The sequence below is a fragment of the Phaenicophaeus curvirostris genome, chromosome 24, assembly GCF_032191515.1.
Source record: "Phaenicophaeus curvirostris isolate KB17595 chromosome 24, BPBGC_Pcur_1.0, whole genome shotgun sequence".
Taxonomy (NCBI): domain Eukaryota; kingdom Metazoa; phylum Chordata; class Aves; order Cuculiformes; family Cuculidae; genus Phaenicophaeus; species Phaenicophaeus curvirostris.
The window spans coordinates 1,898,698-1,914,198 of record NC_091415.1 but is presented as its reverse complement, the minus strand read 5'-3'; the positions used below and the strand labels follow the sequence as shown (position 1 = coordinate 1,914,198).

Below are 15,501 nucleotides of genomic sequence, written 5' to 3'. Positions count from 1 at the left end.
TTAAGATAAAAGATCAAGCTGACCTAGACAGGTACAGAAAAGAAATATTTCATGCTCCAAACCAATGCCTCCTTTATTAAATGGGAAGAGCAAATAGGAGGTGCTAATTTTGTGATGCAGTGAGCAGAAACAGGCGGATCTTGTAGAAGAGTGTCAGCATTTGATAAGATCAGTTTGTGACCTTCCTGGCTAAGAATGTTTGTAAATGGCAGTTAAACACTCTCCTATATAAAGAATATATTCTGGAAGGCAAGGAAAAACAAATAACCTCTTGGTAGTGACTCAAATTCCTGCTGAGATTGTGCTACTGGCCTCATTTTATGTTCCTTTAATGGGTTAGGTATAACATACACCAACTTGTGACCTGATTTCATGTTGTTTAAGGTGTTAGATACCCCATGTACCAACTTCTTGCTTTCAGATAAGAGTGCAGTGGTGCATTTATTTCTCACTTTTGTTTTTCCCTTGTCTCTCAGGCTGGAAAGTGAAACCAACCTCAACTCTATTGAACTATTCCTCTAGTTTAATGCCGTTCATAGCCACAAGGAGCAGGACCATGTTCTAATCCAGCAGCACTTACTGTACAGCTATAGCCTGCCCTGTGGCAGCTGCTGGAGGGATGAATGGATGGATGGGTAATACCAGGGCGCGTGTCATTAGCAGCAGCATGATTGATTGCTATTAGGAGGTGTTATTGCTCTGTACGCTAGATTAAATGCATTAAAAGCCCTATAGGAATGTTTCTTTTGCAGAGAAAGGATCCCCACCCCTTCGTTGTTGGTATAAGCATGAAAGGAGGCTGCCAAGGCTTCTCTTATTTCAGATTTAGGAAACCATGTACATCTCGTTGACTTATGTTTCACTATCTATTTATTTACCTTTAGACTTGGTAGCTTTTCAGAGCTCATTTGGGGCATAACTGCACCAATTCGCTTCTTAAATTTCAAATCCACATCCCTACAATTATCTCCACGTTGTAATTCAGAAGGCTGTAATGGCCATAGACTGAGTTGTGGTAGTTTGGATGCTACAGTAATAATTACTAACAGATACTTTCTATGTTAAAACTTAACGCAGATCTTGTAAAGATAGCGAACCCTTTTTTTCCAGAAAAGAGAGATTAAAAATCCACTGCAGAGAAGAAAGCAAAAACATCATAAGCTTCACCCTATGCTTCTGACCTTCTTTTAAAGAAATCAGTCTCTCCCACCTATGCATCGTTGTTCCAGAGCTGCTGCTTCCCACAGGAGCGAGGAAGAGTCCATAAAAGCATCTCAAGACTTGTATTCTTCTCCTTCCCCATCCCAAAGTATCAGTACATAAGATTTCAGAAAGACAAGAAGAAGCATTACTTACACTCCAAGTGACTTCCCCAGACTATTTTGTACTTTTCTTTCAGACTGACCGTCCCTGGGTCTGGAGGCGTCTCGGTGGCCAACCCCAGGACCTCCTGTGAGCGTCCCACCTCCCTCCTGCAGCTGGACACTGGGCTCTGGCACTGCCAGGCTGTTTTAAATACTCCTCACCTCTAGCCCTGCATTTCCACCTGTTGTGCCTTAAAGGAATAGCATCCAAAAACTCTGCCAGGTGAGCACCACCCCGTGTGAGAGCGGGGGAGTCGATGCCCATCCCAGCTCTGCTGACACGTTGAGGGTGCTGGCTGATCTTTCCCTCCTTCTTACACGTTCCCATTGCACAACAGCCACCCCAAGGGCTCTGCCTCCTTCTGTGCCACCACCTTCTGTGCCACTGTGCTCTTCTCCTCTGTGCCACCGTCCCTCTGCCTCCTTTAAGAAGGAACCCAGTGGCTGCTTGGGGTCTGGTCCATGGAAGGTGTTCTGCTCTTCTCACAGCACGGTGCCTTCAAGAAAGCTTTTTGCTTAGGCAGGACTAGATTCTGGGATTCTTTGCTTTGGAGATGGGTTCCACAGAGATACGGGGAATCATAGAATCATAGAACCACCAGGTTGGAAAAGACCCACCGGATCATCGAGTCCAACCATAGGGAAGTCCTACAGGGTGTGAGTCTGAGCACACGAGGGTCCTTTCCCCACTCCAGCCATGAGTCGTGACCATGTTTCCTTGCTACAAGGACTGACCCAGCTTCTGAACTTATGACGCTGCAGCCAGTGGTAGAATAGCCTCATAGGGCAAAGCTGGACAAACCCAGGATGGTCTATTTTAGCTATTGCATTATTTTTTTGGAAATCGGTCTCCCTAAGCAGATCCAGACTGGCTGATTGTCCCAATGGAGCAGGTCTGTCTCCCTTCCCTGCTCTCTCCAGCTACTCTGCCTCCCCTCAGCCTCATGGGAAGAGCAGGAGTCTGGAGGGGCAAGGGTTGGCCTTGTCTGGGTGGACCAGGAACATCATAATCTCTTTAAAATGAAAAATGACAAGCAGGGGCTTTGCTGCTGTCTTCAACCCCCTTTCTTTGCTTTCCTACCTTAGGCACAACAGGGACCCAAACTGAGATTCCATGTGAAGTGTTGGGGTTGTTGGAAATGAAACCGTTCAACAAAGCAAAATTAATGAAGACATAAGCATTTATATTGTGGGATGAATCATTAACTTGCTTTACCTTGTACTAATGATGAAAAAGCAGTAATTTATTCCAACTAGAGGGTCACATAAGCTTTTCTTGTCCACTCTTGGTGAAAGCTCAAACACAACAGCAGCTCCAGGCGTTCCTGCCGTGCCCAAGGGTAGGAGAGATTCTGACTTGGAATTGGGTTTGTCAGATCTTAGAGCCAATCTTGGGACGTGCCTTTTTTCCAGCTAAGGATGCTGAGCTCCTTTCTTTCCAGGAGTGTGCCGATTTTTAGCTGAGGAAGGAGCTTTAGAGGTGAGGAAGAAGCTTTCGAAGCGAGGCTGCTGCTGTGCTTGCACGGGGTGATCTGTTGGGGACTGTGAGCTGAGAAAACAGCCCCAATGTCTCCTTGACGGGGACAGACGCTGGCTCTGTTGCAAGCCACGTCCTTCCCACTCATACTGCTTGTTGGCATCACTTTATTTTTTACTCTTGAACACAGAGTTGTGCTTGCTTGGCCACCATAGGCACAGGTGTGTTTGCTTTGCGATGCCTCTGGCTCTCCCAGGTGCCTCTCCTTTGGGTGTCAGGCTGTTGGCTTCCCCACTCGCCTTCTCGGTCCCGCAGTTTGCAGAGAGATGGGCTTTAAAGGGGCTTGTGGAGGGGAGGGTGTGCAGGAGGAAGGCAGCGTGGCAATAGAATTCCTGGAGGAAACCAGCCAAGGGGACCCACAACCGCTTGTGCATCTTGGGGAAGGAAAGTTAGTCCAAGGTTGGTGAGCAGTTTCTTTAACCAAGCCGTTGTTTTCACCCTTCAGGTTTCTGGTAAAGCAAATCTGTCATCTTAGGCAAATATATTTACTCGCCTAACAGAGGAGGAAACATCCTCCTGCCAAGTCACAGGTCCCACAGCACTTTGGCAGCTCCAGAAAACAAACAACCCCGAGCTTGCTTTCTTTGTGCTGGGGGGCTAAAGCACAGTTGGCAGCACGGCGTGAGACCTGAGCTCGCAAACCAAAGCTGCTGCTTGGGTCTGGCCTGAAATGATTTGGTTTGGAAGCTGTGGGTGGTTCCGCAGAGGTGGAGGGAAAATAGAAGTTGAGAATTTCAGTGTGTCTGAGAGGCTGAAGTCGGATAGAGCTTATGCACTGTGAAATGAGCCAATGGGTAAGAATTTCTTCGAAAAAAAAATAGAAAATCCTCATTTTTTACCAGCAAAACTACGGGTCCTTCATCCTACACCCCCTTCCCAGCTGCACCTTTCCCTCGGGGTGCTCTGCTTCTGCAAGAAGCACTCAGGGTTGCACACAAATAGCTTCACTGCAGGTGCTTTATTTTATTCCCTCTTCTATAAGCCCCATAGCAAGCGATGTTTCAGCAGCCTGTGGGAATTCAGCTCTCTAGAGAGGACGTTTGGCTTCTGAGCAGGGCAGGGAGCAACAAGCGGTGCCGGGCGCTTTGCGGTTCATAGCTGCGCGTTGGGTTTCTGCAGGGAAACTTCTGAGCTCTTGCACGCAGGGCTTTGGTGGAAGGGGGTTCTGCCTTCATCACTCACCTTGAAAAGTATTTTTTTCCCCATGTAGTATTGCTGTAACAATAGAAAATGGAAGAAAAGCTGTGAGCTGGCTTTGCCTCTATAGTATTTCTACAAGCGATTTCCTGGGTGCTTCTGTTCTTGTGCCAAATGTGGTGTTTTAAATGGGTCTGATATTTCAGGGAGTCTTGAGAGCAAAGCCAGAGGGACCTGGGTCGGAGGGGACTTCTGGATTCAACCTCCTGCTCAGCTTGAGAGGAGAGTTATCCCAGGCTTTACCTGAATATGGACATCTAGAAACAAAAGGTACAATTAATAATTTCTGCTTTACATTCTCATTTTTAGGTGTGTTTCACAGTTTTATCTATTTTTTTAATTGATGGAAAAGAGTACATATCACTGATAGGGATTTCCACAATTGTGATGTATTCTAGAACATTTGCTCAGGTATCTTCTACAAGAGCTTCTCTCTAAAGAGTATTATTGCTCTGAGGCAAGCCCATTGGTTTTTATATTTTACCAGAAGATATCACCTCTTACAGATGAGTTGGTCACCCTGAATCTTCCAAGGGGTAGCATGGATTATCCTGTACAAGTAGGACAAAAAAGAATGGTGCAATTGCAACAGTGAACAAGAATTGCTTGTGTGTAATACTGCAAGAGGTCATAAGTAGAGTTTGTTGAAATAAGAAGCAGGAAGAGCGATAACGTGCCTATTCTGTGTAAGCAAAATTATAATCAATGCTATAATACATTTATTATATAAACCCTGTATAGGATTTAATCCAAGTCTTTTGAAATCGATGGCTTGACGTCGATTTATAAGGAATAAAGGCAATAGTTTGGCATCAGAGCACAAGTTCTGGACAACGGGATTGTAATTCTTGGACTGTGAACCTTGTGGTTGAACCATGGAGTTATTTTACGTGCTAAGCTGCAAACCCTCTGCTTAAAATTTGTTTTCATTCTCTCCTACCAAGGCAGATGCCTGTCCCAGGAAACTCACCTCCATTTGCTAGACTCTGTCCTGCATTCCTGAAGTTTTTTCTGGATGTGGTGTTTCCTCCATTGTTTGCTCTTTTACAGGGGTCAGACCGGCTTGAATTGGTGCTGCTTCTCGTTTTCCCATGGCGCTTCTTTCTTCTCCTTAAAAATAAACCAATCATGGGGGCGATGGAGGGAACAGCTCCTCTAATGCCTATTTCAATACTCTAGATTAGGGACACTGCATCCCAGTTTAATTCTTGTGAGATCTCCACTCCCTGCTGTCCTCGCTGAAGGTTTTTGTCTCTAAATTTATCTCTAGGGACATTGTGCTACAGAATAAGATGTATATGCGTATATTTTTGAAAATCAGTTGTTAACAAGGACCTTTGGGGCAAGTCTTTACACCACATGGGCTGGATTCGGCCCCGAGAAGCTCTCTGCACGTAGCTGCTTGCACCACGCGGTCCCTGCCCTTTATACTTCAGGATTTCCGAGCACTCATGGAGCCATAAATTTTCTGTATGCAAAACTCAACCTTGCTTTCAGCAGGACTTCAGAGTTTCCGCTTTCTTCATTTGCTTTTTGTTCAACGCATGAAAAACCAAGGGCGCTGCTTGTTTGCAATTAGAGTTGTGCTTCCAGGCTGCACTGGTTGCAGAATTGAAAATTATCAGCGGACCAGACTCCAGCTCTTGGAAGCCCCAAGCCAAGGGCATCGCAAAAGAACAACCAGAACCCAAAAGCTGTTGCCTGGTCGACTTACCTGCCTCCTTCTGAAGCTTTATTTTGGCCAGGGTGAGAATAGCGATAGTTATGACAATCAGTAAAATGAGAGCTGGTAACACAACTGGGAGGAGATCTGATTCACGTGATGAGCTGGAAAGAACCATCAGAATTAAATTAGGTTTTGATTTGGCTGTGGGGTGGCTCAAGTACCTTAATGAACCGAAGAGTGCAAAGGAGTTATAAACTTTGACCAAATCAAAGGACAACAGTCAACAAAATCAAGTGGAGATGAAATAGTTTGATCTGGAGTTGGGTTTATGAGGAATTAATTTCTACAGCTACCTCTGCTCCATTTCGTGGGGTTTATGCTCCTAGATGAATCATGGGATGGTTTGGTTTGGAAGGAACTTCAAAGCCCATCTAGTTCCAACCCCTGCCGTTCACAGGGACACCTCCCACTGGATCCAGTTGCTCAAAGCCCCATCCAACCTGGCCTTAAACACCTTCAAGGATGGGAAATGAGACCCTCCAAAGGGAAAACGAGGTTTTTTTTCATCATACATAGTCACAAACAAGGTTTGTACTCTTTCTTTCTGAGGTGCTGTAGACCTTCATGCGTTTGGAGGGTGTCTATGTGTTGTCTCCTTGCAAAAATGATATAAATGCTCTCAGAGCTCCACAGGCAGACAGAATTTTGAGCTCCAAGGTGCGTGGAGGGCCAGCTGAGGATATTGAGCTGGATTTGTGGACTTTGTGGTTTTTTTCAATCATGACTGATAGTGCACTATCTAATGCATCTGCTCCAACCATGCAAATCACAGGACGCTGGATGGTGGCCATAGCTGGGGTGAAGGGTGTAAGAGCTGCTCGCAGCCGTCCTGTGGAACAGGAAGCACAGGAGGTAAATTCACAGGAGAAACCGCTCGCCCTGGGGTAGCCACAGGGCTTGCTGTGGAGAAATATCATGGGATAATTACCGTCCAAAATAGACTATTGATTAATCTCATCCAAAGATGGCTCCTTAAGCAACACAGAGCACCCAAACGCTGTGTGGGATGCTGCCTGTCTCTAAGTGCTTGGATGATGCGTGCAGTGAAGTGTGCAGCAGGTACAGATTCATCAGTGTTATTGCTCAAGCCCAACGTCTCCTCATGTCCCATCTCCAATCTGAACAAAAGATAACAGATGGGAACACATCTATTGACTCTGGCAGCTGATCTGCAGCAACGACCAGTGCCAGAAGGTTTAGAGACAAGCTCAAAACTACACACCCCAGCTGGACTTGAGATAACCTTGCCTTCAGCTTTTTTAATTACTAACGTCTCCTGCTTCTGTTTTCAACATGCAACCCATGTAGAGCCCTGTTAGACCTTAGATCGCTAAGGTCTTTTCCAACCTGATAATTCAATGAAATGAGGCAGACAGGCATAGACCACCAAGTTTGTGCCGATGAGATATGTGGCTGTGGACTTGCCTCTCGTGATAGATTTCACCTGGGGAGGTTACAGAGGTGCTGGGGATGGAAGTGGGCAGCAGGGTGCTGGTGCTCTCGGTGACGGTGCCCGTCGTGTACGTCAGGGTCGTGATGCTCCTCTGCGTGGGCGTGCTGTAGGCGGCTGGCCTTGTTGATAAAGCAGGTTTCACAAAAGTAGATGTTTCTGGGTCTTTTGAAGAGCAGTTTTCTATGGAGAAAATAATTCTGAGGCTTAAATATCCATCTTTTTGCAGAGACAGCATGTTAGGTTTACCAAAGATTTAGCTTTTTCACCTTGAATCTTGACATAAAAAGATATGGAGCATGATGTGACCAAAGCCAAGCTTTTCTATTTTCTTTTGAGTCTTACAGAAAACAGCTTGGGAGTATTAATGAAAGCACATTAATACTTGGTAAACATTCATGCTTTAACCCCAGTATTTCTCTCTTTGCCAGCTGGATGGTTGCAGGGATCTGTGTATTTGCATGACGCAGCTTCTGAAACTGAGAGATAACCTTCAGCTTGTCTTCAGAGCAAAGCACGTGCCTCTGCTCTGCACTGCCTGGGATCAGGATGTCTTTTCATAAATAATGAATAATGAGATTCAAACTAACTAAATTTCCTCTGAAATCTCAGCTTACATCCCCACCTCTGAAAACCTTTAGCATCACGACAGTTACTTGCTGACAACTGTAAGGCAAGAGGTACAGCTGATGTTCCTCAACGTTGTTGTATTTATGCATAGGACAACGGAGGGTCTATTCTCATGCCCACAGAGGGGTAGGGGGAAGACTGATTTAGAAGAAGAAAAGAGATATGTTGTTTTCCAAGCCTACCTACCCTTCTGGATGAGCAGCTTCACCGAGGATGTGTGCTCTGTGTACCCGTTTTTAGCCCCACACCAGTACCATCCTGAATCCTCCTCTCTCAGGTAGCTCATCACCACTCTGAAAGTCCCATTTTCCTGGTTGCTGCTGGTTATTTGTATTTTCCCTTTGTAGGACTCGTGCACGAACCCATCCGAATCCACGAGCAGCTCACAGCTCGCTTCCTTCCACCTGCATAAATACTTCTTCTCGTAGTTCCCCTTGGGATCATAGTGGCACTTCACAGACAGGGAGCCTCCAACAGAGCCACTCAGAAATTTTGGTCTCGTGGGCAGGGCAGAGGCTGCAGGTTGGAGAGGATTGTGTTAGCATTTCATGCTCCTCATCCAGGGCTGTGAGGAACCTGTGAAGCCCTCAGCATCCACCTTACCTGTGGTTACCTGCAGAGCCACCATCTGTGAGCTGTCCCAGCTGCCAACTCTTCCCGTCCCACACCTGTACAGCCCCGCATCTTCTTTTTTTAAGTCATTTATCAAGATTTTGAAAGCTCCAGAGCTATCCCGAGGGGGGATAACGATTCTTCCTTGGTAACTCTTTCCCACGTAGCCGTCGGTGTCGGCTATGAGGATGCAGCCACTTGTCCCTAGTTTGCACCAGAACCTCTTCTCACCACCTCGGGTGTCCCCAGGTGGGCACAGGACTGTGACAGAGCCACGGAGCTCCCCCCAGACAACCTCAGTCCGCTCCAACGCGCCCACATCTGTAGGAAGAAAGCACGGCAGGCACTGTCTGGCACGCAGCCCCCAAGCCAGGCAGGAGAGAGTTTCATTTTGCATTTAGGAACAGCTGATTTGGTCAAATCTGTGTACTTTTATGCCCCATCACTATAAATATTGGGTTAATAGCACAGGGTAATTTGAACAGGCTGCCCAGGGTGGTGGTGGAGTCTCCATCCCTAGAGGGGTTCAAACACTCAGTAACCATGAAAATTTGGGTTTAGTTGACAAGGTGGGGTTGGACTGGATGAGTTTAGAGGACTTTTCCAAACTTAATGATTCTATGAGAGAACAAGTTGATACTGATGCTCTCTTATATGGTCCCCAGCTGCTCCTGCAAGCCGGGCTGCTCTTTGAGCGGATCCTCCCCTCTCCCCTGGCAGCATCCTACCTGCCAAAACCGTCAGGTTGAGGGTGACGTACAGGTCCCTGTTGGTGGGGCCAATGCCACATCGATAGGTCCCTGTGTCGTCCTTCCTCAGCTCTGTCATGGTCACTGCGAAGGTGCCGTTCTCAGGGATGTCCTTGAGAGACACTCGCCCCGTGTAGTTCTTCGAGGTGTAGCCGGTGGTGGAAACAATAGTGTAGCAAACTCTGTTTTCTATTATTTTGCACCAATATTTTCGGTCGTGTCTGTTGGCTGGTGTGATGGAGTAGAAGCACTGATGGGTGACCGATCCTCCAACCTCACCTCTTAAAACCCTGGATCCATACAAGGTGCTTGAAACTGGCTCTTTTGGAGGAAAGAAAGAAACAGAAGTTGTTGGTTACTCAGACACAGCCAGATCCTCACCTGGGAAAAACCAGCATAGCTCCTTGAGTTGGAGCCGTGATTGTGAGTGGTGCCAGTGGGATATCTGGGTCAGAAAGCTCAGTTCATTTTGGATGTTGTTACCTTCCTTGAGCATCACATTATCCACTAGAGGATAACTGGTGATGCAGAGCCATTAAATCTGTTAAAGCAAGTCCAGAGGAGGCTATGAAGATTATCTGAGAGCTAGAGCACCTCCTAGGAGAGGACAGGCTGAGAGGGATGGGCTTTTTCAGTCTGGAGAAGAGAAGGGAGGATTTAGCCAGGGATGTTCCTGTGTCCCCAGTTCCAGTTTTGTCTGTTCTTGTCAGTGTAAGTGGCTGCAGAGTGATTTCTTGGCAACTCACCGTGCAGCAAAGCGACTAAGAGAAAGAGAATCTCCATGTCCAATCGTCACGAATGTTCTCTCGGCAGGCTTCAACAATCTTGCCTTGCGTAGGGGATTTTGCTGATATCTGTGTTATCGGACAGAAGAGAGAGATTTGGTTGGGAAGGTGAACCACCCAGATTGCTCTTGGTGGTCATTTGAGTGGAGCTCCTGCATCCCTCCCAGCTCCCAGCCTGAAGATAAGGGGATTTTAGAAAGAATAAGAAGGGCTAATAGTACTCTGCAGCTCTTGACTGGAGAAGAGGAGGCTGAGGGGAGACCTCATTGCTCTCTCCAACTCCCTGAAAGGAGGTTGTGGAGAGGAGGGAGCTGGGCTCTTCTCTCAAGGGACAGGGGACAGGACGAGAGGGAATGGCCTCAAGCTCCACCAGGGGAGGGTCAGGCTGGACATTAGGAAAAAATTTTTCACAGAAAGGGTCATTGGTCCCTGGCAGAGGCTGCCCAGGGAGGGGGTTGAGTCCCCTTCCCTGGAGGGGTTTAAGGGTCGGGTGAACAAGCAATTCATCTCTTCCCTGCAATTCATCTCTGTCTGGGTTGTTGTTATCCCTTCACAGATCTCTATTTCAGATAGGAATTTCTTCCTTGTTTGAGTTAAGAATTGGCTGTGGATTACTGCCAGGCTTTATCCTAAAGAGTCTCTACTAAAATTCTTTGTTTGCTCTTCGCCTAAGCCCCACTGCCCATAAAACCCCAAGAGGCAGAAATCACATGGTTTACTTGATACTCGTTAATGCACTGGAATCACTTCAAAGCATTCGGGAAACATGAATGAGGAAACAAGAGAAGCTCAATGCCATGGTCAGGCTCGTTCCTGCCCATCACCGTGCCCGGCTGCATCCTGCTGGCTGGATGCCCGTGGGAGCCTGATGCTTGGAGAACATGCATTTCCCCCACCTACAAACTCCTGGCTTGCAAACTCAGCTCCCACCCAGCCCACCCCTCTGCGATAGGAAACGTGGGATGGGACTGCAGAAGCACTTGGTTCTCCTCTTGGTTCCCCTCTCAGGGCAGGGTGAAGCACTGCGGTGGCGCAGCTGGCAGAGCATCCTCTTTGGCCAGGTTCCCCTCTGGTTTTTTAACCCATGGATGAGGCAGCTCTGCTGTGGAGATGCATGGGTATCTCTGCATAGCTGGCTGACCACATCTGCCTGTGCAAAACAGCTTTCTGTGTCCTCAGCAAACAGCGAGGAAGATGTTCGAGTCAACTTAGCTCTGCGTAGCCTGACAAGGGGCAGCAGCTTCAAGAGAACCTCTGCGATTTCCTCATTGCAGCTGCACAGGTGAGTTGAAACTGTGCAAAATCTCTTCGTAGGATGGTTGGACGGTTAAAAAATGGTGATTTTTTTTATTCAGTGCCACGAAGCAAGGAGGAGTTAAAAAGAATGCACTCAAAATGCTCTGAGTCCTTATTTTAAAGGAGGATGGAGCTTTGAGCAACCTGATCCTAGTGGGAGGTGTCCCTGCTCATCACAGGGGGTTGGTCCATTAACAGTAGAGGTGTGAAGTGCCTCCAAGCTCCTTGCCTCTTGGTAGGTGTGAGCCAGGCTTACACAATCACCCACCTGTGACCTTTTAAGATCACTTACAACTACTTCACAGCTCTACTTACACTCACCTCTTCTCCCACAGAGCCTCGGGGAGCATGAACTGTGCCTGCCAAGACCATCGTGTAGTGACAGGACGAGGGGCAATGGGGATAAACTGGATTTAGACTAGACATGAGGAGGAATTTCTTCACTATGAGAGTGGGGAGGCCCTGGAACAGGTTGCCCAGAGCAGCGGTGGCTGCTCCATCCCTGGAGGGGTTCAAGGCCAGGTTGGATGAGCCCCTGATGCAGTGGGAGGTGTCCCTGCCCATGGCAGGGGTGGAACTGGATGGGCTTTGAAGTCCCTTCCATCCCCCAAACCATTCTATGATCATCAAGGGCTTTTAAGCTGCTAATAAAGAGTTCTCAATTTTTCCAGGGGAAAAACCAGTTAGATTGTCTTGGATACCTGCAGCTGAGCCCTGACTGCACTTATTGAACCTGCAGCACTGCAACCACCTCTCCTGGGTCACCCGCAGCATCCACCTGGTGTGGAACAACAGGATTTGCAGGTATGTGGTGGCTGACGTGCGGGAAGTTCTGTGAGCAGGCAGCTGACCCGCAGCGCAAACAATTTATGGGTTAGGAGGAAGCTAAATTCGTGTTCAGCCAGGTCTTTCTCACTATGCTTCTGCTCTCACAGCTTTATCTGAGCTCCTGGGGGATCTGTGTGAAGATGCCCTTAGAGTGAGCACTGATTTAGGACCATGAGCTTGGATTCCCACCTGCAGAACAGGCTGTCAGCTGAAATTTAATCTCATTTGATCTTAGGCTTGAAGCGAGGAGAGGTTTTACGTTGCTTTCTTTCCTCAGCAAATAGGCATTAAAACCCAACAGAAAGTGAAAAGAAAGAGCTACAAATACAAATCCTTTACTACAAAGCGAACCATGGGATGGCAGTGGCCCAGGTTGCCCAGAGAAGGGGTGGTTGCCCCATCCCTGGAGGGGTTCAAGGTCAGGTTGGTTGGGGCTTGGAGCAGGGAGCTGCTGCGTAACAGGGCAGGGACCCTCTGTGTGTATTTGCATAAGGATTTACCTCGCCCACACCATTTTTGCGTGTGTTCTTTGCAAAAAAAGTCACCAATCTAATTTACAGCTCGAAAAAGGAGGAAAAAAGCACGCTAGTTTTTCTTTCTTTGAAAGATTTCAGTGTAAATTCATTGCTACAGAAATGATGATTGAAATTTCAATCTGTTACACTTCATAGTGAAATCCATCCAAGTAGCTCGTATGATTATCATATCATATCATATCATATCATATCATATCATATCATATCATATCATATCATAGTATTGTACTCCAAAAAATGTTTTAAGGGCAAATTGAGGATCACCTACCTTAGGTTTGGACACTTGTCTTGCTGGAACTTGTCTCCTGCCCTGTGTCCAGTTTGAATTCAGCCAAATAAAGTGGGTTTTGTCGTTCAGCTCTCAATGTTTAGTTCTGTTTTCAATATATTCATGTCCAGAGTTTGAAAATGGATGCACTAAAGTTTTTCCTAATTCCAGATGTGTGTTGCTGAGCAGATTGGAGATGGTCAGAATGCTTACGGGAGCAGCAGAGGTACCACCTATGTACTGAGTACGGAACCCCAAAAATAGTCATTTTTAGCCACCTAATGACGCAGATGGCATCACGGGAGGGAATAAGAAATGTGAAGAGGCCAGAAGCAGAAATTGCAAGAGTCTGCGAGGAATTCCCCTGCTCTACAGACAGCTTGCAAAGTTTTAACACCAAGCGAAGCTCTCTCAACCCTAGTAGCAAACCGCTCCTCGCTGTGAATTCCTTGCAGAGAACTTCACAAAAAGTAGAACTTGGTGCAGGTTTCCTCAAACTGCTGTGGTTTGAATGAACCTGAATGCTTTACGTAGCTTTGATAGGAATGGTTGGACTCGATGATCCGGTGGGTCTCTTCCAACCTGGTTATTCTATGATTCTATGATTCACGTTTGTCTTTTGATGCCATGTTCTTCACGAATACAGGGCAAAAAGATGGTTTCTGCTTCAAAATCTGTTATAAAACAGTCCCTGCACTGAGATTGAAGCTTAGTGTTGCAGAGCTTGCTCAGATACCTCTTAGAATCATAGAATCATGGAATCGTTAAGGTTGGAAAAGACCTTTAAATCCCTTTACTGAAAGAGTGGACCAGGCTACCCCAGACAGTGGTGGAGCCCCCATCCCTGGAGGGGGTTCAAGAAACATGTAGACTTTGTGTCTCTTGGGGACGTGGCTGAGTCAGCACAGTGGGGTTGGACTGGGTGAGCTCAGAGGTCTTTTCCAACCTTAATGATTCCGTGATTGTATCAGATCATTGCAGAGCAGCCTGACTGAGCTGGGCTGCCCAGCAGCTAAATAGAAGTTGAGAAATTGAGTTGGTGCATCACTAAGGCACAGGGGGTTTGTTTTCCTTCAAATAAAAATGATTGAGGGAAGGAAATCTCCCCGTGACTCTTCTGAGAATGTCTTGGGCTGGTCCCAGCACCTCGAGTGTCTCCAGGGTTTGCAGGACAACACTCGCTGTGTGAGAAGTGGCGTCTGGTTCCAAATGCTCAGGGGAGAGTGGACAGAAATGACTTTGTTCTGAGCTGGTGGGGTCCAAAGGTCCTGCTTGTCCCCTCCTTGAGCACAGGCGTGCTTTGATTTACACAAAACACAACCTGTTTTCAATCATTGAAGCACTTTGGAGTCTCCCTGCATGAAGATAAAATTCTGTTATCGGTTTTGCTTTCTTTGTCATGCCATGATTATATATATCATGCTATTATTATATTACAGTAATAGTGATTTTGTACCATACCTGTGCCATAAACTTCCTATCAATTAAGCTTCCACAGAACTAATTTTCCTAAGGACATTTATTTACTCTATCTGTAACAAAGCAATAGGAGTGCCCTTGCAGTAGCAATAAAATGTGCTACACAAAACTGATGGTGGGAAACGATAAGGCTGCTCAGTGTTATTTTTTTCATGCTGAAATATTGAGTTTGGAAGCCCTGACAAGTCCACTGTCCAGAGAGACCCTGTCAAGCGATGCTGAAGGGGAAGCTCCTTCCCCAGGTTGCACCCCCTTCCTTGGGTGCTCAGAGATGCCTTGCAGATTTATATTTGAGGGCGCAGGGGAGAAGCTGAGCTGATGCCTTTCCTGCAGGGCAGAGATGGGGGATTCCAAGGATGAGCTGAGGACCAGACCTGAGCTGGTGGTCCTTGTCCTGCAGGAAAACCTCATCCCGGGGCAAGGGTGGTCTCCAAGAGCCTTGTCTGGGTGACAGCTGGGGAAGGGCAGCACAGCAGCAGTGTCCTTGCAGGTCCCCGTGTGCTGATGTGGGAGTAAAGCACATGGACACCCAGCACAGGACAACAAGGACAGGCAGACCAAGGGCTGCAGAAGTGCAGCTGCCCTCAAGAGACCTTAATTCTGGAGGCAGACCAAAAAGTCCAGGGGCATGTTTATGCCTTGAGTTTGGGAAGTGTTCTCTGTGCACAAAGGTTGTTCTCATAATTGTTTTATTGCTTCCAGTAAGGCAAAGCCTCTCTCCCTCCACAGCATTGTTAATAATTCCTTTTAACTGTGGCACCAGGTTAATTACCGGGTATTTTGCATTCTTTTCTTTTACTAAACTATTCTTTTACAACCTGTGAAGCTGTGAAAGGTGCAGAACACTCTGCTGGGAGAGCACGGGAGGCAGGCTGGCTGCATCCCCATCCCTACCAGCCTCAGCCCCTGGGTGTGGGTTTGAGCTGGATATGGGAAGGACCATCCCTGTGCATCCTTTATGATTGACCTTGTGGGTGAGCGGGGTTCGACCCTGCAGGGAGAGCAGCCTGTGTGTGCCTCCAGCAGCAACCCCCTTGCATGCAC

General features: G+C 47.1%; 1 protein-coding gene and 1 long non-coding RNA gene across 2 annotated transcripts; one reads left to right on the top strand and one right to left on the bottom strand.

Moving 5' to 3' along the window:
* Positions 1-6,590: 6,590 nt before the first annotated feature.
* LOC138730652 (polymeric immunoglobulin receptor-like) lies at positions 6,591-10,121 on the bottom strand. The gene is made up of 6 exons (XM_069876008.1): positions 10,012-10,121; positions 9,245-9,586; positions 8,508-8,837; positions 8,091-8,420; positions 7,246-7,457; positions 6,591-6,653 (listed from the first exon to the last, which is right to left on the bottom strand). The coding sequence occupies exons 1-6, from the start codon at positions 10,046-10,048 to the stop codon at positions 6,591-6,593; spliced, it is 1,314 nt and encodes a 437-aa protein (XP_069732109.1). The 5' UTR covers positions 10,049-10,121.
* A 1,157-nt stretch (positions 10,122-11,278) lies between these two features.
* Positions 11,279-14,572, top strand: LOC138730737 (uncharacterized). Its single transcript, XR_011339091.1, has 3 exons — positions 11,279-11,332; positions 12,018-12,150; positions 13,150-14,572. It is a non-coding gene; the product is annotated as an uncharacterized lncRNA (long non-coding RNA).
* Positions 14,573-15,501: the final 929 nt, after the last annotated feature.

Coding starts and splice junctions, on each gene's coding strand:
- LOC138730652 (XM_069876008.1), bottom strand. CDS start 10,048: ATGGAGATTCTCTTTCTCTTAGTCGCTTTGCTGCACG. Junction 8,838..9,244: donor CAACCTGACGGTTTTGGCAG/GTAGGATGCTGC, acceptor TTCTTCCTACAG/ATGTGGGCGCGTTGGAGCGG. Junction 8,421..8,507: donor GGCTCTGCAGGTAACCACAG/GTAAGGTGGATG, acceptor TCCAACCTGCAG/CCTCTGCCCTGCCCACGAGA.